Source organism: Marmota monax, unplaced genomic scaffold, assembly GCF_021218885.2.
Source record: "Marmota monax isolate L192 unplaced genomic scaffold, Marmota_monax_Labrador192_F-V1.1 WCK01_AAM20220418_F8-fsc00111, whole genome shotgun sequence".
Taxonomy (NCBI): Eukaryota; Metazoa; Chordata; class Mammalia; order Rodentia; family Sciuridae; genus Marmota; species Marmota monax.
This window is the reverse complement of record NW_026695067.1, coordinates 4355087-4382188: the sequence shown is the minus strand read 5'-3', so window position 1 is coordinate 4382188 and position 27102 is coordinate 4355087. Positions and strand designations below refer to the sequence as shown.

The 27102-nt window shown below is 40.1% G+C and overlaps 1 protein-coding gene across 2 annotated transcripts in view; it reads left to right on the top strand.

Moving 5' to 3' along the window:
• Window positions 1-5570: 5570 nt before the first annotated feature.
• The window catches only part of Arid3b (AT-rich interaction domain 3B), a 59627-nt gene continuing 38095 nt past the window's right edge, over window positions 5571-27102 (top strand). For both annotated transcript variants that reach the window (XM_058573810.1, XM_046428090.1), the window contains exons 1-2: window positions 5571-5676; window positions 8446-9079. In XM_058573810.1, coding sequence (XP_058429793.1) covers window positions 8522-9079 — 558 coding nt within the window. In that variant the 5' untranslated portion in view covers window positions 5571-5676; window positions 8446-8521. The remainder of the gene's footprint in view (window positions 5677-8445; window positions 9080-27102) is intronic.

Genomic DNA, 27102 nt, shown 5'->3' with positions numbered 1-27102 from the left:
AGGAAGTCAGATCCTAAACCAACATGGTGAAATTTGGGCCTTCTTTCTCTTCTATTAGGAACAGGGTCTCTGTTCTAGTGCCTAAGTGTTTGATCCACTTTGAGTTGAATTTCGCACAGGATGAGAGATAGGGGTTTAATTTCATTTTGTTATGTTTGGCTTTCCAATTTTCCCAGCACCAAAGAATTAATATTATTGCAGGAGTGGAAGTTATCTCAAGAGAGGCTTGTTATAAAAGTTAAGTTTGGTCCTCTCTTACCCTCCAGCTTTCCACTGAGATGACACAGCAATCAAGGTTCTCTTCAAATGGGACACCTCAATATTGGACTTCCTAGCCTCCAGAACTAATTTTTAAAAGAAATTATTCAGCCTCAGGCTTTGTTATAGCATTACAAAACAGATTAAAACAATGAGTGAAACAAGTTTGCTTGAAATTTATGGGAGGATCCAAATTGCAAGAGACTAAAGGGAGATCCCAGAGAATTGGAAAGGGAAATGATCATGTGTGAAAGGTTGGCTTTTAAGAAAAAACACTACATACAATAAAATTAACTTTATTTTTCTTATATATAATCCTATGGATTTTAATACATGTATAGAGTCATATAACTACCACCACAATCAGCATTCAGAAAAGTTCCATGATCGCCAAACCCTCCTTTTTACTATCCCTTTAAAAGCACCCCTCCATCCCCTTCTAGCTGCTGAGAATCACTTGACTTATGCCCCATTAATGCTTTCAAGAATAACTGGGCTGGGTGCTGCGGCCCAGTCCAGCATACTACAGTGATGCAGCCACATCAATGTTTATAGCAGCACAATTCACAATAGCTAAACTGTGGAACCAACCTAGATGCCTTCAATAGATGAATGCATAAAGAAACTGTGGTATATATACACAATGGAATATTACTTATCTAAGAGAGACCCTGTCACTAAATAAAATACAAAATGGGGCTGGGGATGTGGCTCAATGATTGAGTGCTCCTGGGTCCAATCCCCAGCACGGAAAAAGAAAATGTAGCTGAGTGTGGTGGTGCATGCCTATAAGCCCAGTGTCTTGGGAAGCTGAGGCAGGAAGATTGCAAGTTTCAGGTCAGCCTCAACAATTTAGCAAGGCACTTAGAGACTTATTATTATCTTGTCTCAAATTAAAAAGGGCTGGGAATACAGCTCAGTGGTAAAGTGCCCCCTGGGTTCAATTCCCAGTACCAAGAGAAAAAAAAATTTCAAGAATGTCATTTTTTAGACTGACTTATTTCATTCAGCAAAGTGTATGTTATGTATTTGTGTATTTATTTGCAGGGCTGGGGATTGAACCTTGTGCATGCTATGCAAGTGCTCTACCACTGATCTACATTCCCAGCCCTTTAGTTATTTAGAAACAGGGTCCAAATCACTGAGGCTGGTCTTGAATTTTCAACCCTCTTGTCTCAGCCTCCTAAGTCACTAGGATTGCAGGTATGTGCCACTGTGCCCAGCTCAAAATATCTTTACCATGATGCTTTAATCAATTCTGCATTCCTCTTTATTGCCAAGAAATAGTTAACTGATTGGTTTCTAATAGTATCCCCCTGGTCAGTGACACCAATATTCTACCAGTTACTTGGGCCAAAAACCTTGATATCTTCCTTGATTCTTTCTTCTAACCTATACAACCAGTCCATCAGCAACTCTTGGTAGCTCCACTTTCAAAGTGCACCTAGAATCTGACCACCTTTCACCACCTCCACTGCTGTCATCTAGTTCAGGCCACCACCATCTTCTGTCAGGATTAATGCTTCTACTTTGACCCCTCTATCCTCATAGTCTGTTATACCCTGAGCTACAATGATCCTTTTAGACACTTAAATCTGATTAAATCATTCTTCTGCTTGAAAATCTACAGTGGTTTCCGTGGTGACAGGCAAAGTTGTTGCCATGTCCTACAAAGCCCTGCATGATTGGCTCTGGCTATCTCTCTGATCTTATTTCCTACCACTCTACCCCTCACTCACTCAGCATCAAACATAGGGGTCTATTTCTATAGCATATTAAGCATGTTTCTGCCTCAGAGTATTTAAATTTGCTGTCTCCTATACTGGGATACTTTTTCTCTAGATATACACATAGTTCCCCTCTATCAAGTCAATTCCAGTTTCTGCTTAAGTCATCTTTATCAGTATGTTCTTTTCTACCATTTAAAATAGAGGCTACCTGACACTGCTATCTAATACCTTCCCTGCTTTGTTCTTTTTTATAACATATTCTTGATAAAACTTATTTTTAATTAATTAATTTGTTTTAATTAGTTATATACGACAGCAGAATGCATTTTGATTCCTTATACACAAATGGAGCACAATTCTTCATTTCTCTGGTTGTACACAAAGTAGACTCACACCATTCAAGTCATCATACATGTACCTAGGGTAATAACATCCATCTTATTCCACCATCTTTCCTACCCCATGCCCCCTCCCTTCCCCTTCCTACCCTTTGCCCTATCCAAAGTTCCTCCATTCCTCCCTTGCTCACCTTCATTATGCATCCACTTATCAGAGAAAACATTTTTCCTTTGGTTCTTTGGGATTGGCTTACTTTGCTTAGCATGATAGTCTCCAACTCCATCCACTTATCCATAAATGCCATTTTATTCTTTTTTAGTGCTGAGTAATATTCCATTGTGTATATGTGCTATAGTTTCTTTATCCATTTGAAGGGCATCTAGGTTGCTTCCATACTTTAGCTATTGTGAATTGTGCTGCTACAAACATTGATATGGCTGCATCACTGCAGTATGCTGGTTTTAAGTCCTTTGGGTATAGACCCAGGAATGGGATAGCTGGATCAAATGATGGTTCCATTTCAAGTTTTCTAAGCAATCTCCATACTACTTTCCAGATTGGTTGCACCAATTTGCAGTCCTACTAGCAATGTAAAGAGTGTGCTTTTTCCTCCACATCCTTGCCAACACTTATTATAGCCTGTATTCTTGATAACTGACATTCTGACTGGAGTGAGATGAAATCTTAGTTTTGATTTGCATTTCTTTAATTACTAGAGAATTCGAACATTTTTTCATATATTTGTTGATTTTCTTCTTCTGTTAAGTGTTTGTTCAGTTCCTTAGCCCATTTATTGATTGGGTTATTTGTTTTTTTTGTTTCTTATTTTTTTGCGGGGGGGGGGGCGGGGTACCAGGGATTGAACTCAGGGGCACTCGACCACTGAGCCACATCCCCACCCTATTTTGTATTTTATTTAGAGAAAGGGTCTCACTGAGTTGCTTAACACCTCGCCATTGCTGAGGCTGGCTTTGAACTTGCAATGCTCCTGCCTCAGTCTCCTGATCTGCTGGGATTACAGGCATGCATCACTGCACCCGGTGGGTTGTTTTTTTTTTTGTTTTTTTTTTTTTTTTTGGTGTTAAGGTTTTTTTTAGTTCTTTTTTTTTTAAAGAGAGAGAGAAGAGAGAGAGAGAGAGAGAGAGAGAGAGAGAGAGAGAGAGAGAGAGAATTTTTTAAATATTTACTTTTTAGTTTTCGGAGGACACAACATCTTTGTTTGTATGTGGTGCTGAGGATAGAACCCCGGGCCGCACACATGCCAGGCGAGGGCGCTACCGCTTGAGCCACATCCCCAGCCTTTTTTTAGTTCTTTATATAACTTGGAGATTAATGCTCTGATGTGCAAGTGGTAAAATTTGCTCCCATTCTGTAGGCTCTCTCTTTACGTTATTGTTTCTTTTGCTGAGAATAAGCTTTTTAGTTTGAATCCATCCCACTTTATTGATTCTTGATTTTATTTCTTATACTTTAGAAGTCTTGTTAAGGAAGCTGGGGCTTAATCTGACATGATGAAGAATTGGACCTACTTTTTCTTCTATTAGGCACAGGGTCTCTGGTCTAATTCCTAGGTCCTTGATCCACTTTGAGATTTGTGCATGGTAAGAATGGCTTAATTTCATTTTGCTGCATATGGATTTCCAGTTTTCCCAGCACCATTTGTTGAAGAGGCTGTCTTTTCTCTAGTATATATTTTTGGCACTTCTGTCTAGATAACTGTATTTATCTAAGTTTGCGAGACTATGTTTTTGTTTTTCTATATCTCTGACTTAGTAAAGATTCTGGAGGACAAGAAATTTGCTTTGTCCAGTGCTCAATAAGCACTGAGATGATTCCGAGGTGGCATATACTAAGAGTTCAATTAATATTGCTAATTGTATAGGAGGGAAAGACAGAATCATAACAAAATTTCAGGGCATTCTACATTTTATTACTTTATGGTAAAGTAATCAGGGGAAGTGGTAGGGAAGTGTAGCGTTAGAGATTTTCAGAGATAGTAGACAGCAAGTTGACTAGATGAATATAACGAAGTTTCCAGTCAGTTCAGAATGATGAAAGAGTATAATTAATTTAGTTATGTCAATCTATGAAACAGGACAATTTTCCACGACAAAGTACAAGCATGGAGAAGTACGTAGACCCATTCAGGATGGAGATCTTGGAATATTGGGAGTATTAGACCAGGACTGAGAGTAAGAGCAGTATTGTAATTACTTATCATTGAATCTATGGTTAAGGAGGAAAGTGAAGACTGGAGGGAGTTAATGGCTAAGAGATAAAGTAGAGGCTTTCATCAGATTAGAGGTTCTGATAAGCTGAAAGAACAGTTATCTAAAATTCTTGAGCAGTTGAGAGGGTAACAGGCTGTGGTTGGGTAATGGTATGTTCAAATTACTAATTCATGACGACACCGTGTTTCTTGTGACAAGATTTAGGATTAGGAGCTGATGTATTGCTAGAGATAAGGCTAGATGTTGAATGGGTTGTCCACCTAGACTCCGAAACGATCAAGGAAGATGATCATAGAGGAAAAAATAATATAGGGAGCTCCATGCGCAAAACGACAAATATTCACTACAGAGGTGGGTAAAGGAACAGCAATTCTTAAGAAGCAGCATCGGAGAAGCAAGGGTTTTGACACGGAGTGACGGTATTCGGCACACAGCCTCCACTTTTGAAATCTGGCGAGAATACTAATCCATGTGAGAGGGTTCCAGGGAATGTAGCATTTTCAGGAGACAGTCAGGTCTCAGACCAAGGAAATAAGTTCAGAGAAAAGTCGATCTAAGAGCGGAAATGACTAAGAACCACCAATTTGAGGATAGGAGATTAGGAGGGGACCTAAGCAAAAGAAAACTCCGAAGCCTCTTTGTTTTTACTAGACTTTCTCTCAACCTATCGCTCGCACCATACCAACCTCCGCAACCAGAAAACACCCAAAAAACACTAGGTGAAGCCCGGCTCTTTTCAACTCCCCGCGGAAGTCTCCCACCGGAACTCTTCTATTCAGTGCTTTCCTATTGGCTGAAGCTTCCGCCCGCTTCAACTTGCTTCCCCTCACAACACAGGCGGGCCCAGCTGTCCCTAGAGTCACTTCCGCCTCGCCCCATACCCCCTCCTCGTTCCCTTTTTAGCCGCTTCCGGTCTCAAGCCCCGCCCCAGCCCGTGGGCCCCACCCTTCCCCGCCCCTCCCCCGCCCCCCGGCCGGCTGCCCCGGCCCCGCGGCGCCGCTTCCGGTGCGGGCCCCGCCCCGGCTGTGGCCCCCGGCTGCGGAGAGTAGGAGACGCAGCTGCCGCGCTGGGCTTTGAGCGGCTCCTTTGCCGCGGCGGACCGGGAGCGCCCCGCACAGGTACGCTGAGCGGGTCCTAGTTCTTTCAGCCGCCGCGGGCATGGGGGCTGTGGCAGGTGGAGGTGACCGAGGTGGGAGGGGAGGCAGGTGTGTAGGGGAGACACGAAGGCGCGGGCCGTCGGAGCGCGGGGACCACTGAGGAAAAGTGAGAGCCCTGGGGAGGAGCCCCGGGGCGTCCTGTGCCCATAGGCGTGATTTAAGATAAAGGGAAAGAAAAGGGTAAGGGGGCCCCTGGGAACCGAGAGGGCGAAGATAGGTGGGGTCGGGGCGATCCGAGAAGAACCAATGAATTGGCTGAGAGAGCTTAGTAGAGGTAAAAGTGATAGGGCTGGGTGGGGTGGGGGGACAAAGAATGGGAGGGGGGCCATTGGAGTGACCTGGGAGGGGAGATTGGAGGGGCCCTGGGCCCGTGGGTCTGGCAGCGAAGGTAAAGGAATGGTCAGCAAGGCCAGACTCAAAGGCGCAAGCTGTCGGTTTTGCCTGGCTTAGTGGTCCCTGAACTTTAGGGGAAATAGGGGAGGACCTGTGTGAGGGGATGGAGTGGTTTAGATTTCTGAGACTAAGTTCTCCAAATGTAGGCAGGTGGTATTGTTTGGATCACTGGCTACTTAGGGGCTGGGGGAAGATGGGCTCTTGGCGGGGAGAATGTGTATATTGAGTTGTAGAACTGAGTCATCTCAGACTTACTGAAGTAGCTGTGGGACATCTCCCCCTCTGCTGGGGACAGCATAGAGAACATGGTGCCACAAGACAAGAAGCAGTTGTTCAGTGACTGACAGGACTTGGTTGAAAAATTATTTCGATTGTGACTGATTGTAATGATTACAGGACATGTTTTAATGACTACCAAATCATTTACTTTATTCTTTAATTTTCTTTGACCCAAGTTTTTTTTTTTTTTTTTTTTTTAACTTTAAATGAACATTTTTGGGCTAGGGATGTAGCTCAGTGTCTAGTGTGTGCAAGGTCCTAGGTTCAATGCCCAGTACAGGAAAAAATAAATAAATAAATAAACAAACATTTTGCCAATTGGATTTATTGTGGGTTTAAATTTTTTCATTCCTTTTGGTACTCTAAGAAGAGCTAAAGCGGAATGAAAGTATTGCTTTGGACATATCTCAAACTCACACTTTCTAAAAGTGCCAGGAGAGGAAGTAGAGACAGTGAGGGGCAAATTGGAATTTGAATCTTACAGACTACAAAAAGCACAACCTGTGCTTCTAAGATGCAGAGAAAATGAGAATTTTTAATCTCTGTTTTTTTGCCTAGGTTTAAAGTTTGTACTTTTTTTACTCTAACCTATTTAAAAAACTTAATCCAAACCATTTTTATTGCTAGGGATGCAGTTACTTCCCTGTGAATCTTTAAATATGCTAAAGACATTTACTTTTCTTTCTTTTTTTTTTTTTGTCTTTCAAACCCAATCCCCAAACACTGAAACAATGCATGCATCAAGTCCCAACCTGTACAGTGCAACTTCTTTCATGTGATGACAAAATTGTACACCATGCTGCAAGTCCTGTTCACCCTAAAATTTGCTCCTGCATAGTAATTCAGTTATAGAGACTTGCTGAGAAAACAACTCAAGTGAGGAGTCTGGAGAGGAGGGTGGGGGTAGAGGTGGAAAGGGTGTGAAAGGGGTATGTGTTTGGAGACTGGTAAGAATGCAGATAAACCTGCCCCCACAATGCTTTTGGCCTGAGAGCCTTTTCTTTTTGTATTCGTTGTAGAATAAATATCATAATAGAAATTAACCATAAAGAAAGGGGATGTGAGGAGATTTACTTGGCCATTTATAAAAAAGAAGCCGCATTACCTTGTTTAGATAATATTGATACCTGTTTCAAATTAATTAACTTTAAAATCTCCAGAGGAATTCTCCCTGTTTGTTTTTGAGCAAGGATTGCAATTTGAGACTCTTGCCTCCTTGCGTGTTTCTTTCTTTCATGTTGTTGAAATTGGATTCTTTCTGAGGCTATAATGTCCAGTTTGCCTGCCTCAGTACACTCGGCAAGCAGGCTGGCAATTTGATCTGGGAAATTTGCAAAGTTTAAAACCCAAGAGCAGTTTGCTTGGTTTTGCTTCTTCTGTTAAGAGGATGCATTCTGTCTGTCTGTGTCAACTTGAATGGTAATATCTTTCTTCAGTGGGCCTGGGAATATAAGCAATAGTCTCTCTTTTGCTAGCAGGCCTTCTTTTTTCCCCCTCTATTATTGTGGTTTTCATATTCCTGTTTAGTACAAACCCATTTACCTTTTCAGTAATAAACAGATCAATGTTTGAGAATGTAGAGGGAGAGAGATCAGAACACAGATGCTAGCAGCTTAAATATCATCTGAATTGCTTCTTTTAAAACCCTCAGTAAGATCTGGGGCTATAGCTCAATGGTAGAGCATTTGCCTATCATGCATGAGGCACTAGGTTCTATCCTCAGCACCACATAAAAATAAACAATAGAAATAAAGGCATTTTGTCCATCTACAACTACAAAAATATTTTTTAAATAAAAATAAAACCCTCAGTAGTGTACCACTATTGAAATTCACCCCATTTCCCCTCTTAGATCCTGTTCCTCTTCACAACTTTCCCTACCCACCCCTCAAAACCCAAATACTCATTGAAAATCAGGTTTAGAAGCACTAAGTTTATGTTTAGTGTTGAGAACTTATGGCTTTTTATTGGAGAAAAGAAAGCCTTTTATATCTGTTTTACATAGGTTTTTTTTTTTCCCCCTCCTCCTCCTCTGTGGTTTTGGTTAATCACATAAAGTATAAACCCAGTGTGCCTGCTGGGCTATGCTTGGGTTTAGAGCCATGCCAATCTGTGGTCGAAGCTTGAAGCAGTAATGGAGCCACTGCAGCAGCAGCAGCAGCAGCAGCAGCAGCAGCAGCAGCAGAAGCAGCCACATCTAGCTCCTTTGCAAATGGATGCCAGAGAGAAACAGGGACAGCAGATGAGAGAAGCCCAGTTCCTGTATACGCAAAAACTAGTTACACAGCCAACTCATCTTTCTGCCACACCTGGGAGACCTTCTGGCAGCCCTGCTCTGGGTCCCTTAGCCAGAGTTCCACCAGCCACACCAGTGGCCCGAGTTTTTGAACGGAGCAACGTGAACTCAGAGCCTGAGGAAGAAGAAGGTGGTTTAGAAGATGAGGATGAGGATGAGGATGTTGCAGAGGTGGCTGAAAAGGGGGCCCAGGCTGCTTCCAAATATTTTCATGTGCAGAAGGCAACTCGCCAAGACCCCAGAATAGCACCCATGTCCAGTCTGCTTCCAGCACCAGGGCTCCCACCACACGGACAACAAGCTAAAGAAGACCATACCAAAGATGCTTCCAAGGCCCCACCTTCTGTCTCCACAACTGGACAGCCAAGCTGGAATCTGGATGAGCAGCTTAAGCAGGTCAGTCTTTCCACTATAGGAGGCCATTTATTCTTCCTAAAGGCTAGCTAGAAAGAGTATTGGATGGTCTGGTGCTATGCCTATCTGGGTCTGCTCACCCCACTTCACTGATCCACACCATAAACAGACTTTGAACTATTTTTTTTCACTTAATATTTGTTTTCTTGGGCTTGGGGTATAGCTTAGTGGTAATGTATTTAGTATGCCTGAGGCTTCAGGTTTAATCACCAACACCACCACCACCCACCCTACACACAGAAATTAACATTTGCTTTCTTGATTAAACCAATAGACTGTATCAGTAACTCGATGTAGATTGTTCCAAGTTTGACCCGAAAGAATATCAGTATAATCTTTTTTTTTTTTTTTTTTTTAAAGGAAGAATGAGATTGCAACTGTGTTGAGGTGTTGAGGATGCATCTAAAAATGTGAGATGCATGACACTGGAGTTTTTCCAATAATAACGTAAAAGAACAATCTTGCCCAAGAACTTCTTATTTCCAGGCTAACCAGGATCATACTCTTTAAGGGAGATTTGTTGTCTTATAGCTGAACAGAGCCGACAAGAAGCTCTTGTACTGTGTATGTTTCCTAGTAAAGAGGCTTATAGATATGATTTCATTTCACCCTTATAACATCTGCTTAGAAAGAGAGAAGGGTGGACCTCAAAATTCCCTTTATAGCCAAGGAAAACTTCTAAACATGGCTGAAATGACTTCTAAATGTCAGAGTTGGTTGGGAAACTTTTTTAAAAGAGACTGGAGTCCTAATAAATTATCTTGGAGAGTGGAGCCTACAGAATTTGTATTCTTATTCCAAGTCTTTTAATTTTAATTTTTTTTCTTTATGATGTACAATGTAGTATATTCTCACTCAAACAATGAGATGGTTTAGGTTGGGAGTTCATGATAAAGCCATTAGTACCTGGATACTCAGAATATAGAATGTGCACATGCTCTTCATGTGTTCCAAATGGTGCTGTTTAGAAATTATTTGTGAAGAGCCATGGGTTAACACAGGACAGCTGAGAAATGTAAGAAAGGTCCTTTGGAACCTGAAAAATCAAGCTTCTTTGGATCAAGGAGCCCTGTGCAGTTGACGTAAGTTTTACAACAACAGTGTGCAGTAGATTCTAGAATGAGAAATAGGCTCAAATCCTATTTTTTTTTTTCTGTATCTTCCTCTGTGGTCTTTTGGTAGCACATTTGAATTGCTCTAAGCCTGTGTCTTATCATCTGTGGAATAAAAGTAATGAAGGTGCCTCGCAAGGATACTTTGAGATTAATGAGCTAGTCCATGTGAATATCTGTGCAGTGCCAAGCACATGGTGGCTAGTAATGCTCCAGAAGCTGTCTTATGCAAACAGTGCCATCTTCTTCCTGCATCTACACTGACAGGCCTCTGAACCAGAGAAAGTACTGAGATGTACAAAGGGTTTCCCTCACATGACCCAGGGAGATAGCAGTAGAGCTAGGACTAGAATCAGAATCCCAACTTCTACGACAGCAGCACCCTGGCTGCCAGCCCAGACCCGCCTCCTGGCTGATTGCTTTGCTTTAGCAAAACATCTGTGAGTTGCCGGCAGCCCCGCACTGCTGTACGGTTGGCAGAGTTCCATGCTGGCCGCTGAGTCAGCTCATAGGATCCCGCCCTGACAGCGCTGGGAAAGTTCAGGCTCCAGGCGGCTGGGCTGCCCCCGCCTTGGCAGCTGGCCAGCCTCTGCGTGTGTGCGGTCGTTCCTAGAAAGTGCAGCCGCGTGCGAGGAACAAGTGGAGCTCCAGAGCCTGTCTGTCTTCAGGAAATGCAGCAGGTGGTGAGGTCAAGCCATTAGAGCTTTGAAAAAAGCGACTCTTCAGAACTGGCTTGTGTGAGTGCACACGTGTGTGCCATGGCAAGGCAGCCTGCCTCAAGTCCTGGACGGCAGCCACTGCGCGGCTATAGAACTCAGCACTCTTGGGGGCTGGCTGTTGGCATTTGAAACCCTTTGAGTTCATTTAGGTGTCTGAAGCACACTCACTAATTATAGACTGCCTGGCAGAGCACCTGCCAAAATGTTTTTATAAATGTTGGAGTAGCTGAGGCCTAATCCCTGCCCCCTGAACTTGAAAATCAGGAACTGGGTCAGGGGGGCATTGAGTGGACAGTGACTTAAAATCTTAGACGAGCATCTCCTATTCCTCTTATGGATTGTATTTTTTTCAAAATGGGTTTGGTTTGTATTCTTTGTCTAAAACTTGTTTTAATATATATGTGTGTGTGTGTGTGTTTTATTTATTTACTTACTTTTTAGAAGTAGTTGGACACAATATTGGTTTATTTATTTTTATGTGGTGTTGAGGATCGAACCCAGGGCCTTGTACATACTAGATGAGCGCTCTACCACTGAGCCACAATCCCAGCCCTAAACTTGCTTTTAAAGAAGTAATGTGCTTGGGGATTAAGATTTTTTTTTTGTTGTGTTTTATAAGGAAGACTAAAAATCTATCCTTGAGTAGGTCCTATAGAAACTGTGGAAACCATGAGACCAGCTGTTTATTGTTTAGTATTTTTTTTTAATGTAATTAACTTCTAGAGAGCATAAATAGGGCTGCCCTTGCTCCAGCAACTGAAAGGCTTTATGTGTTACAGTGTCCATTTTGTTCTTTTAAACAACAAACTTGTACAGAATGCTTCTTTGTGCCAGGGCTGTGCTCCTTGAGGTAAGTCATGTCTTTCCAGGGAGCTGGTGTGATGCTACTGGGAAACCTCAAGGTGGATTGGAGTAAATTACTTTGTCCAGGATCAGCTAAAGCTATGGTGTAGATATTTCTAATAGATAGATGTTTATTTGTTGCAGTACAGGGGATTGACCTCAGAGGCGCTTTACCTTTAAGCTACATTCTCCAGCCCTTTTTATTTTGAGACAGGGTCTTGCTTAGTTGCCTAGGCTGGACTCTTAACTTGAGGTTCTTTTGCCTCGGCCTTCAGAATCATAGGGATTTCAGGCATGCATGACCACGTCCGGCTATGATGTAGGTATTAGTTTTGTTTCACTCACTAAAGTAAAAAAGTTAAGTGTTGTCCCCCCCCCCCCCTTAAATTAACATCATAGCATAGCTTGGCAAATCAACAAGATTACTCTATTTTGGAAGCTTTGGTGAATGTGGGTGTGGGTGTGGGTGTGGGAAGGGGGTGTTGAGAGTAGGAGAGGTACCTGCCAAGCAAAGAGCAAAACTAGAAAACTTAAGGGTGCCATAGATTATCCATTGTTTCTGAAATCCCTTTCTAAGAATATGTAAAGTCAAAACTATTTTATGAATTCTCTTTGAATTGAATAAACTCTTAGAAAATGTTTGTTTCTAAAGATCTAGATCATTATGAATATAGTATTCTGGCACAAGATCGATGTGGAAAATGAATAATACCACCTAGCCCAGCATCCTAAAACCAGTCAGATTTCTATGGGCAGAGTAAATAATTGTAAAACAAGACAGCAAAGAACTGAGTGTTTCTTCTCTCAGAGGAAATCACATAGCCAATGGAGAGAGGGCTGTTGTTGGCCTTTTAAGGGTGGTCTTCTGCTGTCCTGGATAGAGGTCGTTCAGGCAATACAGTCTTTGTCTGTCTTGAGCCTGTTAGTAGAGCTAGGTTTCCAGAAAAGCATAGACTCCTTTCCACAAAATAGGAAGATGAACGATGACTTGATGGCCTGTGGGAGCCAGAGTATATATGTCTGGATTTCTGCATACTTTGGCAGTCACTTTGGTTATTGTGTGTGACTTTGCATAACTCAGTGCAAAACACTACAAGTCATCACTCAATAATGTAGGCCCTCTAATTGGATATTTTACAAGGTTTTGCCTCAGTTGCCTTCTAGGATCAAGAGTCTAATTTCAGAAAACTTGCAATTAAAGAATTCCTAACACTTCCTAAAGCTTGCTAATCACATGCATTAATGAGGAGAAGGTATTGCCAATTCTGAACACGTGGAAGTTGTTTGGCGCACTCTCCACTCATGACAGCTGTGTAGGCTTTCTTTGAATTCATTGGAGCAGCATCTCTGCAGGACTGAAGCAGAGGAAGCTTCATGGCAGACTCAAAGAACCATGTTAGATGGGAACTGGGAGACAGGGAAAATGACGAGGAAATTTTGTCTGTTTTTCCCCAAAATAATTGATTTTCCCTAAAAATAAAAATTTTATTAACTACTTCAAAATCAGTCTTGTTTTACTGTGAGAAATGACTTCCTGCTGAGCAGTTAGTGGACAAAGATGTGTCTGTCTTTTTCTCCTAAATGTTGTGACTGTCTGGTTTTCCAGAATCTATTCCTGTAAGTAAAATGTGGGTCTTTGGGCCAGGCCTCCTTTTCTTGGTACATACTGCATGACTAGAACATTTGGGACTTTTTGTAAAAATTGTGTAAAATATTGCCTTTAAAAAAAAATTTGTAGACATTCCTCACTCTTTGTAAGGCAGTCTTACATGCCCTTGGCTTCTATAATCACAATAGAGTCTGTCTAGATCAGTAGTTCTCATTTGGAGGTGGCCCTCCCTTTCTTCCCCCAGGATACATTTGGCAATGTCAGGAGACATTTTTGGTTTCTGTGACAGGGGTGTTGGCAGATGTGCTACTAGCATCTAGTGGATAGAGGCCAGAGATACAGCACACAGGTCAGTTCCCCACAACAAAGAAAAGAATTACCCAGTACAAAACATCTAGGTTGAGAAATTCTTGTCTGTATTGTGTCACTGGAAAGAAAATCATATGCTATGCTTTTCATAGACAATGCTCTAGACTTAGCTCCTTTGTGCTTCAGTCTTAGTAACTGAGGGCTTTAGCATCCTTGATTTTTTTTTTTCTATTTTTCAATGTATGTGTTGAGTTAGGTGTCTCCTGAAGTCATCTGAGTGAACAGACTGCCACCTGGGAGAGGCCTAGGACCTAGAACTTGAGATATCTTACTTGACTCTAAGCAGGGTTCTTCCAGCCCAGCATTCCATGACTGTGGTGATTTGTGAGAGAGCTTGGTTGCCCTTCTAGTCATTAACCCCAAAAGATTAAGGCACAGTTACTTGGCAAACTTGTTACTTAGTAACAGATTTAATAATTGACTCAAAATTGGTTTGAGAGACACAGAAGGTAGATTTAGATATTAGCTTTACCACTTGATTGCTGGACAAGTACTTTGGACAAAGATCCTAACCTTCTAACCTTCCTCTTTCAATCTGTGCATCCATTTATTCCAGAGGATGATAATTCTCTCCTACCATCCTCAGGAATCTATTTTAAGATATTACAAACATGGAAGAAAAATGGTTTGAAATATTTTTGTAAAATGTATACACTATACAATAAAGATCAGGTTGAATTGTCATTAATGTGTAAATACTTTTTAAAGCTATATTTTTTTAGTCTTTATAACCTTTGTAGATAAGATGCTCCACAAATCCTAGACAGTGCTCTAAAACAACTCCTTCTTTTAAGTTTTCTGGAGTTGTGGCCAAACTCAAGTGTTCTAGAGTTCTATGAAACCTTTCAGGATTGCACTTTTGAAGATGCTGCTTTCCATATTAGAATAGGGATACGTGGGCTGGGGTTTGTGGCTCAGCAGTAGAGTGCTCCCCTTGCACGTTCAAAACCCTGGGTTCAATCCTTAGCACCACATACAAAAATAAATAAATAAATAAACAAGTGAAATAAAGGGGTTGTCCAACTACAAACTAAAAAGTAAATTTTAAAAAAAGTTAAAAAATAGGGATACGTGCATATTTTTTCTTTAGGTAGAAGTAAGCTTTATAGATATTAAATCCTTATAAGTACATGATCACTGACTAAAACTCAGTTCTTCTCCCTCTTTCCAGAGACTAATCCCTCTGTGCATGTCCTAGAGCTCATCCTCTCTCATAGATTTTCAGGGACTTGTTCATCAGTGAACCTCTCCATTTCCTGACCTTTGGACTCATGCTCTTCTGACGCCTTCTCCACATTAACAATTATCTAGCTCCCAAACTAAAAAAAAAAAAAAAAAAAAAAAAATTCTTCTTTAGTCTTAAAATCTCCCTCATTCAGTTACTATAAAGGAAATGAGAGATCAAGTTTAAAGAATTTTTCTTCTACTACACCTCTCCCTCAGGTTTTTCTATATTGCTACCTCCCCCTTCCCCACATCAAAGCTTCTCCAAAGAATTGTTTGTATTCCACAGTTCTATTTTGTCACCTCCTGCTCACTCCTCGGCCTACTCAATCTGGACCCTGTCCCTTAAATTGTTCGGGTTTCTAATGACCATCATGTTGCTTAGCCAAGACTGCCCATATTCTTTTGATTTCTCAGCATGTTGAATACAGTAGACCACTTCCTCTTTGAAACATTGGCTTCTTTTACTTATCTCTTATGCTTTCTCTTCTATCTGGCCTCTAAAACTTAAGTTCCCCAGAGTTCAAGACTAAGTACTCTTCTCTGTATGCCCTGAATCTTTTACTTATGTGGCTTTAAATACTGTCTACAAGTCAGTGACTCCAATATATAATTTTTGCTCACATTTCTAGTCTCAGCTCAGTGCATATATTCCCAGCTACCTGCTTGGCATTTCCATTTAGATATTTTACTTACATCTTAAGTTTAATGCTTGTAAAACTAAACTCTTGATTTCTAACCTCCTCCACATTATTTCCTTCTTTATTTTCCTTCTCAGTAAATGGCATTTTTATTCATTTAGTCAAGTATACCAAAAACCTTGGAGTTGACTCTTTCTTATCTCCTACTTTGTCACTCCTTGTGTTTGGTCATCACCATCAATTATCTGGATATCTAGAATCTTGCTACTTCTTTTCTTCTCCAGAATAACCTACCCAATCCAAGCCACTTTCCTACTGTTGCAGCTCTCAGCAGGTTTCTGTGTCCCCTGATTCTAATAGCTAGAGTGATCTAAAAAACAAATCAAAAAATGTCTCTCCTTTAATGCCCTCCAAGTATGATGTCCCACACTGTAATTTTAAAATCCCAAATCTTTATGATCTGGCCCTCCCTACTTCTCTAGCCTTACCTTTGACAATCTTCTGACCTATCACTGTGTTTCAACCACCCTCACTTTTGCATGTGCTAGAATATCTTTATTGGTCACTTCCTCAGAGGCATTGTCATCACTCTCAGTGTAGATCAGGTTCTCCCTTTATATGCTATCATTGAATGTTATTGGTTTACATTGGTGTGGTTGGTTGGTTGGTTAGTTCCTAAACTACATGGTAAGCTGCAAGAGAACAATGACACCATTTGATTTGCTTATTATTGTATAGTAATGTTACATTGTAAGCATTCAATAAATATTTATTTCTTCCATTTTCATTTACTGTCCTTTTTCATGTGAATTGCTTCATTCATATTTTTAAAAAAACAAGACTTTATTTTTTTAGGTTCATAGCAAAATTGAGCAGAAGGTACAGTGGTTTCCCATATACCGCCCTCCTCCACACATGCACACCTTCAAATGCCGTGCCAGAGGGTACATTTGTTACAATTGATAAGCCTATATTGATCCATTATTATCATTCAGAGTCCATAGTTTACAGTAAGGTGCACTCTTATTGTACAATCTGTGGATTTTGACAAGTGTGTGAAGATTTGTATCCACCATTATGGTGTCATACCGAGTAGCTTTACTTCTCTAAAAATCTTTTGTGCTCTACCTATTTATCCCTCTCTTCCCACTAATCCCTGACAACCACTGATCCTTCTACTGTCTTCATGGTTTTGTTCTTTCCAGAATGTCGTATGGTTGGAATCAATTAGTATGTAGCCTTTTCAGATTTGTTTTTTTCATTTAGTAATATGCATTTAACATTCTTCCATGTCTTTTTATGGCTTGATATCTGATTTCAGCATTGAATAATATTCCATTGTCTGGATGTACCATAGTTTATTTATCCACACACCTATTGAAGGATGTCTTGCTTGCTTCCAAATTTTGGCAATTTATAAATAAAGCTGATATTAATGTTCATATGCATATTTCTCTGTGGTCATAGGTTTCAGTTTGAGTAAATTCTAAAAAATGCAATTGCTGGATAGTACGGTAAGGATATTTTCAGCTTTGTAAGAAACAGCCACACTCTGAAAGTGGCTGTATAATTTTGCATTCCCACCAGCAGTAAATATACCAGTACCCACTTTTCCCATTTCCTCACCAGCCTTAAATGGTGTTATTTTTTTGGATTTTGACCACATTCTTTTTTTCTTTAGTTGAAATTTTATTGAAGCCGGGCACGGTGGTACATGCCTGTAATCCCAGCAACTTGGGAGGCTGAGACAAGAGAATCAAGAGTTCAAAGCTAGCCTCAGCAATGGTGAGGTGCTAAGCAACTCAGTGAGACCCTGCCTCTAAATAAAATACAAAATAGGACTGGGGATGTGGCTCAGTGGTTGAGTGCCCCTGAGTTCAATCCCTGGTATCAAAAAAATAAATAAATAAATGAAATTTTATTGAAATAATTGTAGAGTCACATGGAGTTGTAAGAAATAATACAAAAATGATCATTTTTATACATTTTGTCTTTTTTTCCCCATGGTAACATTGTATAAAACTGTATAGTGTGCCAGTATAACCTGGATGTTGATTTTGATATGATCCATTGATATTGAGATTTCTTTCTATTTTTAAGCCATCTGAGTTGGATGTTTAGTACATTTTCTGAAATTCTTGTAAATGGGTTTTACAAGGCTCTGGGTTTTTCCTCTGGATCTCACTTGCTTGGTATCTCACAAGTTTTCATGTGTAATGCTTTCATTGTTGCTTATTATTAAATGCTTTATAATTTCAATTGTGATTGCTTCTTTAAGCCTTGGGGTGGTTGTTTAGAAGTGGTTTTGGTTTCCAATACTTTTTTTTTTCTTTTTTCTAATATTAACTTATAGCACACTTACATTGTTAAAGAACTGGCATGCTTCTGATTCTCTGGAATTTAAGATAATCTTTTGTGTTGGCCTTGTGTATGATTAGTTCAATAAATGATCCATATGTACTTGGAAAGAATGCATATTTGCTATTTGTTAGAGGCAGTGTTTTGTATGTCTAATGGATCAAGTGTATTGATTTCTGTTTGAAATCTTCTTTACTCTTCTTTGTGTGATCATTTTCAAAAAAAGTGTGAATTAAAATATTCCAATGTAAGACTTGCTTTCTTTTGACTAGTATTTATTAGGTTAATTTAATTTATTTGGTTATTAGGATTGATGGTACATTTGGATGATCTATTTCTGTCCTCTTATTTTGGATTTCGATTTATTCATACTTTTTCTTTTCTTCTTTTCTGCCTTATATTGATTTGACTAAGAGGTTTACTTAGTATCTCTTCTACTGTTTTGGATGTTATACTTTCTGATTTTGTTCTTTAACTGGAGGGGGGGGTTATTTTGTTTTTGTTTGGGGACCGGGGATTAAACACTAGAGGTGCTTAACGACTGAGCCAAATCCCCAACCCTTTTTATTTTTTATTTTGAGACAAGAGTCTCACTAAGTTGCTTAGGGCTTCCTAGTTGCTGAGATTGGCCTGGAACTTGCAATCCTCCTGCTTCATATTCCCGAATTGCTGGGATTACAGGTATGCACCACCACACCTCTGTGTTTTGTTTTGTGATAGGGTCTTACTATGTTGCCTAACTGGTCTCCCACTCCTGGTCTTAAGCAATAACAGTCTTCCTGCCTCAGCCTCCCAATTAGCTCAGGCTACATGTGTTGATTACTCTTTTTTGCCCAGGGAAGTGGGGTGCTGGATATTAAACCCAGAGACATTTTGCCATTGAGCTACATCTGCAGCTTTATTTACTTACGTTTTTGAGATGGGGTCTCACTAAATTGCTTAGGGCCCCACTAAGTTGCTGATGCTGGCCTCAAACATGCCATCTTCCTTCCTCGCCCTCTGAGTCTCTAGGATTACAGTCATGTCACCATGCCCTGCTTGACTGCTGTTTTGTACCTTCATGAATGTATTCTAGATTTGGACTTTATTTATTCCACTTGGGGCTTTTTTTTTTTTCTTTTTTCTACCAACATTTTCTTTTACTTGTGTCTTTGTGTGCTCTTTCAACCTTATTTGTGTGTTGTCATGGTGTTCCCTCTCTATCCTCCACTTGGCCATTACTTTTTTAATTTTTTGAACCAATGTTCTAATAGGAGTAGTGGAAACTTCTCATGAAGTCTTCTAGACATCTTTTTTTTTTTTTTTTTTTTTTTTTTTTTTACTAACTTTGTCTTTTATGGCATTCTGCATTCACATTCAGTTTTCCAATTTCTAATTCCCTCTTCAGTTCTATCTGCTCTATTTTACTAGTCTTTAAATTTTTATCTCAATTATTGTGTTTATTTATAAACATTTTTTGGTATTTAAAATTTTGTCTGTTCTTACCTTGTGATTTCTATTCTTTGGCTCTTCGGGCATTTTTAACTTTTTAAACTTTATGTTGTGAAATTTGCTAAAATTTTTTATTGTGAAAATTTTAAATACACAAAAGGCAACAAAGTATGTGTCCTTGACCCTGCCTTCTTTCATCAAGGATCAGTGTTTGACCATTCTTGTAAACATGACTGTTTGAAAGATGCTTTTAGATTAGTCTATTATTTTTTCTTAATTCTTGGGGTGCAGATTCTCCCTTTATCATATTAGTCTCCTGTATAATGGTTTATTTTATCTTGTGGTAGTTTATTTTTCTCATTTTGAGTGGGGATTTGTTTCTGTGGAAGTACTTGTAAGGGGAATTTTTCCTTTCTTCTGGGGCTCAGATATAGCTTAGCTAGTTGCATTGGTTTGGCTGATGTGAATTTGAAGTCCACATCTATGCCTAATGAAAGCATAAGTTTCTATGGACACTTTTTTCCCATAAGTCCCCTAGTAGATGGCAAAGTTCCTTAATGCTTCTCTGGGCTAGTGGGCAGTTTTTCTGAGGTGATAATGGAGTTAAGTCTTTCAAGTCCTCTGACTTTAATATAGTTATCTCAGTTCTGGTTCCTGACATGCAGGAACCTGGACTCCTCTTCTGAGATGGGAGTGTTTATGTGATACCAACTCCACTCCTCAGCCCTGAGCTGAGGAGTGCAATTCTTCCTTGAGCCCTTCAGCTTTGGTGCTTGCTCACTGATTTCTTCCTTTTTGTTTCTGACACTATGGACCTTGTTTTCATGTTTAGGAATAAGTGTAAGAGGTGGAGACTCTTAAATTTTATCTAGTGTTTTTTTTTTTTTTTTGAAACACAGGGATTGAACCCAGGGCCTCAAACATGCTAAAAAGAACTCTACCACTGAACTACATTTCCAGCCCTTATTTGAATTTTTATAATTATCTCCAAATTACAGTAGTAATATGAGTAGGCATTCATGAAAAGCCAAAACAATATAGAAAAATTCAGAGTACAAATATATAGTTTAAAAAAAATTTTCAGCATTACATTGCCTATGTGTGTCTTCCTATCCCATCTTCTCCAGAGGTGCGCAAAATTAGGAGCGAGTCACTTATAGGGCTGTTTCTGTGTGTTTACCTAAGTGTGTAGTCACAGAATGTGTGAGCATGAGTGTACTTGTGCTTTCTGTGTATTTAGCATGAATACAGATTTTTTGTATATACTGTGTAATTCTACGCATTGGTATATGCATTTCTACAGTGGGATAGGTTATTTTGGGGGTTGAATTAGGAGTGTTAGGTATGTATACATATTAACTTTTTAGTATATACAATATTTACTGCTAGATCACCCTCAAAATATATTGATTTGTTTTGCTACAATTAGTAATATGTTTCCCCAAACCCTTGACAATGGTAGTTGCTATCAATTTTTTTGTTTTGTTTTGTTTTTTTTCCTTTTTCTTTAGGCGATACTGGGGATTGAACCCAGGGCCTCACTAAGTCACACAGGCTGGCTTGGAACTTTGAATCTTCCTCCTTTAACTAATAGCTAGGATTACAGGCCTGTGCCACCATATCCAGCCAGTTCTTCTGTTTTTACTGTCTTTTCATATGTTTATATGTCTTTTTTTAATATCTGTTTTATAAATTGCATGCTTTCAGCTTTTGACCATTTCTTATTCTTGCAAAGGCTGTTGTCTTTGTGTTTTTGAATATTTTCTTTGTCTTTTAATTTGATCTGTAGTTATATAGGGATTAGATTTTTAAAAAAACAAACAATGCTATTTTGGGGGTCTGGAGTTGTAGCTCAGTGGTAGAGCGCTTGCCTAGCGTGTGTGAGGCACTGGGTTCGATTCTCAGCACTGCATATAAATAAATAAATAAATATTCACTGACAACTTCAAAATAAATGCTATTTTTAATGGTTGCATAACATTCTATTATATATTAGTGCCTATGTGTGTTGCCTGTTCTCTTAACATCAGACGTTTAGGCTTTTTTTTATATCTTTGCCCTTATAAATAAAATTCTAATAAATTTATACTTATTTCCTTAGAATAGAATTACAAGATCAGGAGGAGACTGAAAAAGTGAGGCAGTTACAATCAGGAATTTAAACTGCACTGCAGTTGATTGTAAACTATACCATTTGGTCACTTATAACCTTCTTCAAGTCATTCAATTTCCTGGTTTTTTGTTTGTTTTCTTTTTCTTTTTAGTACTGGGAATTTAACAAGGGGTGCTTTACCACAGAACTACATCCCCAGCCCTTTTTATTTTTTGGAAGGTACTAGGGATTGAACTCGGGCACTGAACCACTAAGCCACATCCCAAGCTACATCCTAAGACAGGGTCTCACTGAGTTGCTTAGCACCTCACCATTGCTGAGGCTGGCTTTGAACTCGTGATCCTCCTGTCTTAGCCTCCTGAGCAGCTAGGATTACGGATGTGTGCCACCACACCCATTCCTGTTCATTTTTTTTGAGACTGGGTTATGCTAAGTTGTTTAAGGCCTCTCTTAATTGTTGAGGCTGGCCTTGAACTTGCTATTCTCCTGCCTCAGCCTCCCAAGTTACTGGGATTACAGGTGTGCCCACCATGCTCTACCATTCAACTTCCTTTTGCCTTGGCTTTCTCATCTCAAAAATGGGAATGGTATGTTCATGTACATAAAACACCAGAATGGCGCCTATCACTCTTGGAAGCTTTGCTAATTTTATGTTATATGAATGATCAGCCTCTTTTTAAGGCCACCTAGGCCTTAAAATTAAAACTCTCTTTAGGGGAGCTGGACATGGTGACACAAGCCTGTAATCCCAGCAACTCGGGAGGCTGAGGCAGGAGGATTACAAATTCTAAACCAGCCTCAGCAACTTAGTGAAGCCCTAGACAACTTAGCAAGACCTGTCTCAAAATAAAAAATAGAAAATGGCTGAGGATGTGGCTTAGTGGTAGAGCACCCCTGGGTTCAGTCCTCAGTACCCAAAAAAAATCTCTTTAGGAAATGAATTATATTGCTTTCTAAGTTCCTGTAATTTAGGACTTGAAGTCCATCTTCTTTTAAATGTGTTCTGATTCCTCCCTCCCCCGATTCATCACTTAGCTTATATTGATTTCTCCTAAGTTTATTACTGTTACCTTGTTCTTTGGGTAACAATACTTATTTGAGCCCACCATCTGTCAGGCTTGTGCTGGGTACATGAGCTTCATAGGGGAGTCAGTGACTGTTTCTGTGTGAAAGAATCAGCCTGGAAAAGTGGCAGGCAGCACAGGGACAGCCACTATCAAAACAGGAATGCTTACACCATAATAACCTGGGAGGGAAGTGTAGGCTGAGTACGTACCCAAGAGGAAGTTCTGAAAGTTTGTATATGGTCCAGGCATGGTGGCACACACCTATAGTACCAGTGACTTGGGAACCTGAGGCAGGCATATTGCAGGTTTGAGGCCAGCCTCAGCAACTTTGTAAGGCCCTAAGCAACTAACAAGACCCTGTCTCAAAATAAAAAATGGCTGGAATGTAGCTCAGTGGTAAAGCACCTCTGGGTTCAGTTCTCCAATAAAAATTTAAAAATTTCCTATACATTTAAATTGTATAACTTGAAAAATAGTTTTGTATTTGTGGAGCAGTGATTTGGCCCAGTTTCTCTAACCTCTTCAGATCTGTTTTCCTGCTGTGACACCTAGATGAGGGGCTCTCTTACTAGGCACAGAGAAAAGGAGGTAGGACTCTGTGGTTCTCAGATTTGAACTTGGTCTGGCCATTTCACCCCTTAGTATCAGGGTATCCTCTTCACCAGTGTTGCATTTTAATTTTTCTCCCTCCTTTTGTAAAAACACCTCATTTCAGCAGTCTGATTGCCTAGTGGAGTGATTCTGTGCCTAAATGGAAGGTAACTCCCCATTCCCCAACCCTACCCCCTTTCTCATACTTCATCAGTAAAGTGTCCCTTAGCTCTTTTTCCAAGCCACCGAATTTGAATTGATCTCTGTTGCTAGTAGGAGGTAGGCAGGCTCTTTCTGGTTTCTCCTAAAGTTACCTGACAGCGGAAGGTGTGCATCTGATAATTATAACTCCAGTGCTTCCAAGGCCTGAGTGATTTAGTTAAGAGCAGTAATCCTGATCTTATCAGGAAGGTTTTGTAGTCCAACAATGTTGCTTATAACAGTATCTGTTTTACTTCCTGGGGCTCTCCTCTCCTTTAGGATTCTTCTGTAATCCTGCCCATTACCCTCATGTCTCATTACCTCCTGGAATCAGTTGAAACTAGTGAGAGGGCAAAGAATGTTTTTTCTTTTCTTCATACCAAATCTAGAATTGGACTATTATTATTACAATGTCACCAACCAGGTCACCAACCAAAGTAGTCACAAATGTAGTACATATATTATGTTTACAGAGCTACAGATCTAGCAAAAGATAAGGTAGTTTATTTATTTATTTATTTTTAATCCCTTACAACCACCTCCACATTCAGCCCAAACACTTTATTACAGTCTATATTTCAGAGCAATAAATTGATATCTGGGAGCCTGTGATCAGCCACTTGGAAGTCTATGTGATTTTGCTAATGAATACTTTGACGTTCAGTTCCTAGAAATTTACCTAAATCTTTGGCTTTGGGCTTCATATCTATCAGATTATAGAGAGTACAAATAAGGGAAACACATTATCACTCTGTGTCTTCAGAGAACACTCAAGAATCTCCATTTTAAGTTATCAGTGTGCTCAGTGGTGTTTAAGGATAGGATTATTTCTTAGAGGTTTCAGAGTGTGGGGAACCCAAGTGAAGAATTGGTAGCTTAGCCCTGTACTTAACCCTAAGGAAAGGGTTAACTTTAGCCTTGGGGAGGAGTGAGGAATGGGAACTAAAATTGCTTTGGACATCTGAGCTGTGCCTTTAATAAGATATTCCAGGTGGTCAAGGAGTAATCCTAAAATAGCCTAGATACTTAATTGCTTTTAAAGTCAGGCTTCTGTCTCTGGGGAGGTACAGCTCTAAGGAATGCAGTGCTGGCTCCTGAGATCTTAAGGCCTGGTCTGGTTGGATCTCTTCCTCCCCTGGGTCCCCTCCACCCCTCAGTCTCAGTAAAAAGAAAGGCCCAAGGTAGCTGCCTTGGACCAGAAGAATTTGCATTCTCTACAACAGAAGGTTGGCAATAAGTCTTTTGCTTCTGCTGCTACTAGCTACCTTAACCTGGTTTTCTCCTGGCTTGAATTTTGTTACCCCATCCCCTAGGCAGTGGTCTGTTTTCATTAGTGCTCTGAGGCTTCCTGCTTGATCCCTTGCTCAGCTTCTGTTTGCATAGGAATATGTTTTGTTCACTGTAGGAATTCAGAGTCACCCTTCTCTCTCTTTTTCATCCCTTTAACCCAAATCCAATTGATTCCCTGACTTGGCTGCCTCTTATGACAGTCATTTGTTCTTGGTTCTCTCTCAAAACCCAAATTCTCAGTGTGGGCACAGCCACCCAGTTCAGCGCTGGCTTTTTCTCAAGTCTTCAGTGCTGTTTATAAAAGCAATACATTGACATTGTAAATCACTGCAGAGGGATTAAAACACATTTTAGTAAATGAAGAAACAGACTAGTCTCTTATCTGAGACTAAGTATTGTGAAGGAGTTATTTCTATAATTATTCCATCCTTTCTTTCAGTGACATTCAAATGCAAATCTTTGTTGAAGACTGGGGAGAAAAATTGGTAGGTTTTAACAGAGGAGTCAAAGTCAAATCTAAAAAAATATAACAAATTTTTTAAAAATAGCACAAACATAATTTTTGTTTTGTTGGGTTTTGTGATACACTGTGTTGTGTATGTGTGTGTGAGTGTGTGTGTGTTTGTGTGTTTTGTTTTGTGATGCTGGGAGTAAACCCAGGACCTTGTGCAAGTTCTAAGCAGCTGTCCTACTACTGAGTTTTATACCCCCAACTGCCATAATTTATTTATTTATTTATTTTTGTGTGGGGGGGTACTGGGGATTGAACTCAGGGGCACTGGACCACTGAGTCACATCCCCAGCCCTACTTTGTATTTTATTTAGAGATAGGATCTCACTGAGTGAGTTGCTTAGTGTCTTGCTTTTGCTGAGGTTGGCTTTGAACTTGTGATCCTCCTGTCTCAGCCTCCCAAGCTACATAATTGGTTTTTTAATAGTCTCCCCCCACCCCCGCATTAGACTATAAGCTCCATGAAGTCAGAGGCTCTGATCTGTCTTGTTTTATTCCCCTCAGAACCTTTCACAGTATCTAATATATCCTAAGTGATCAAATGTTTATACATGACTGGACACAGTGGCACATGCCTGTAATCCTAGTGATTTGTGAGGCTGAGGCAGGGGATTGCAAGTTCAAGAACAGCCTCAACAACTTAGCAGGGCCCTAATTAACTTAGCAAGAACTTGTCTCAAAATAAAAAATAAGGGGCAACAGTTGTGGCTCAGTGGTAGAGCGATCGTCTCACTTGTGTGAGGCACTAAGTTTGATCCTCAGCACCACATAAAAATAAATAAATAAAATAAAAGTATTGTGTCCATCTATAACTAAAAAAAAATGTTAAAATTAAAAAATACAGACTGGGGTCGTGGCTCAGTGGTAGAGCGTTTGCCTCACGTGTGTGAGGCACTGGGTTCAATTCTCAGCACTGCATATAAATAAATGAATAAAATAAAGGTCCATTAACAACTAAAAAAGTATTTTAAAAAATAATAAAAAGGGGTGGTCATGTGGCTCAGTGGTTAAAGGCCCCTGAGTTCAATCCCTAATTCCCCTAACACTCCCCCCAAAAAAAGTTTGTACATGAATGAATCAGTGAAAAAAGTGAAAGACCCACAATTCCAGTCAACTAGGTATCTGTGTGCATTTGTGTGTGTGTTTTATATTTATTTCAACATTAAGGAGTTGTTAAAAACATCCAGAACATTAATTTTAATCATTTGCTTTTGTGTTCAGAAAACATCCTCTGCCTTCCCACTGGTTCACAGTTCAGAGTTTAAATTTCCTCCTGGTATTCAAGGCATTTCACAGACTATTTCCACCTTAACTATTCAGACTTGCTGTCCTTACATCCTCCCTGCCAAAACATGCCTCGATTATCTCCTACTCCATACTCATTTAAACTATAAACCTCCCCTCAGCCCATTCTTCAAGGCCAGCTTAACCTCCACCTCTGAGCATCCAGCATTTTCTTCCACCACTCAGGCACTTTTTGTTTTGATACTTTTGTTGCTTTGTATTATTAAATGCTATAGATGTGCTTGTTTTTCTAACTCATGGTAAAACTTCCAGTGGTGGGACCTATATTTTTGAGGATGGAGTACTCTCCTCAGCAGCTTGCACAGTGCTATTCCTAGGTGGGTTCTCAGGAAATCTGTGTTGAATAAATTTGTCATCAGATCTTTGCTTCTCAGGGCAGAAAGGGCCCCTAGAGATCATCTTACCCAACCCCGTTATGTGTTGGATTCCACACTGTGACATCCCAGACAGATGATCATCTAGAGACAGGAAGCTGCTCACCTCCTGAGAAGGTTCACTCCATTACTGGGCAGTTCTAATTGTTAAGAAGAGGCCTTCACCTGTAGGCTTGGAACCTTCCCCCTGGCAACTTCTGCCCAGTCGCCCTTGTTTTGCTTTAGGGGATAGGAGGTGGGGGAGCAG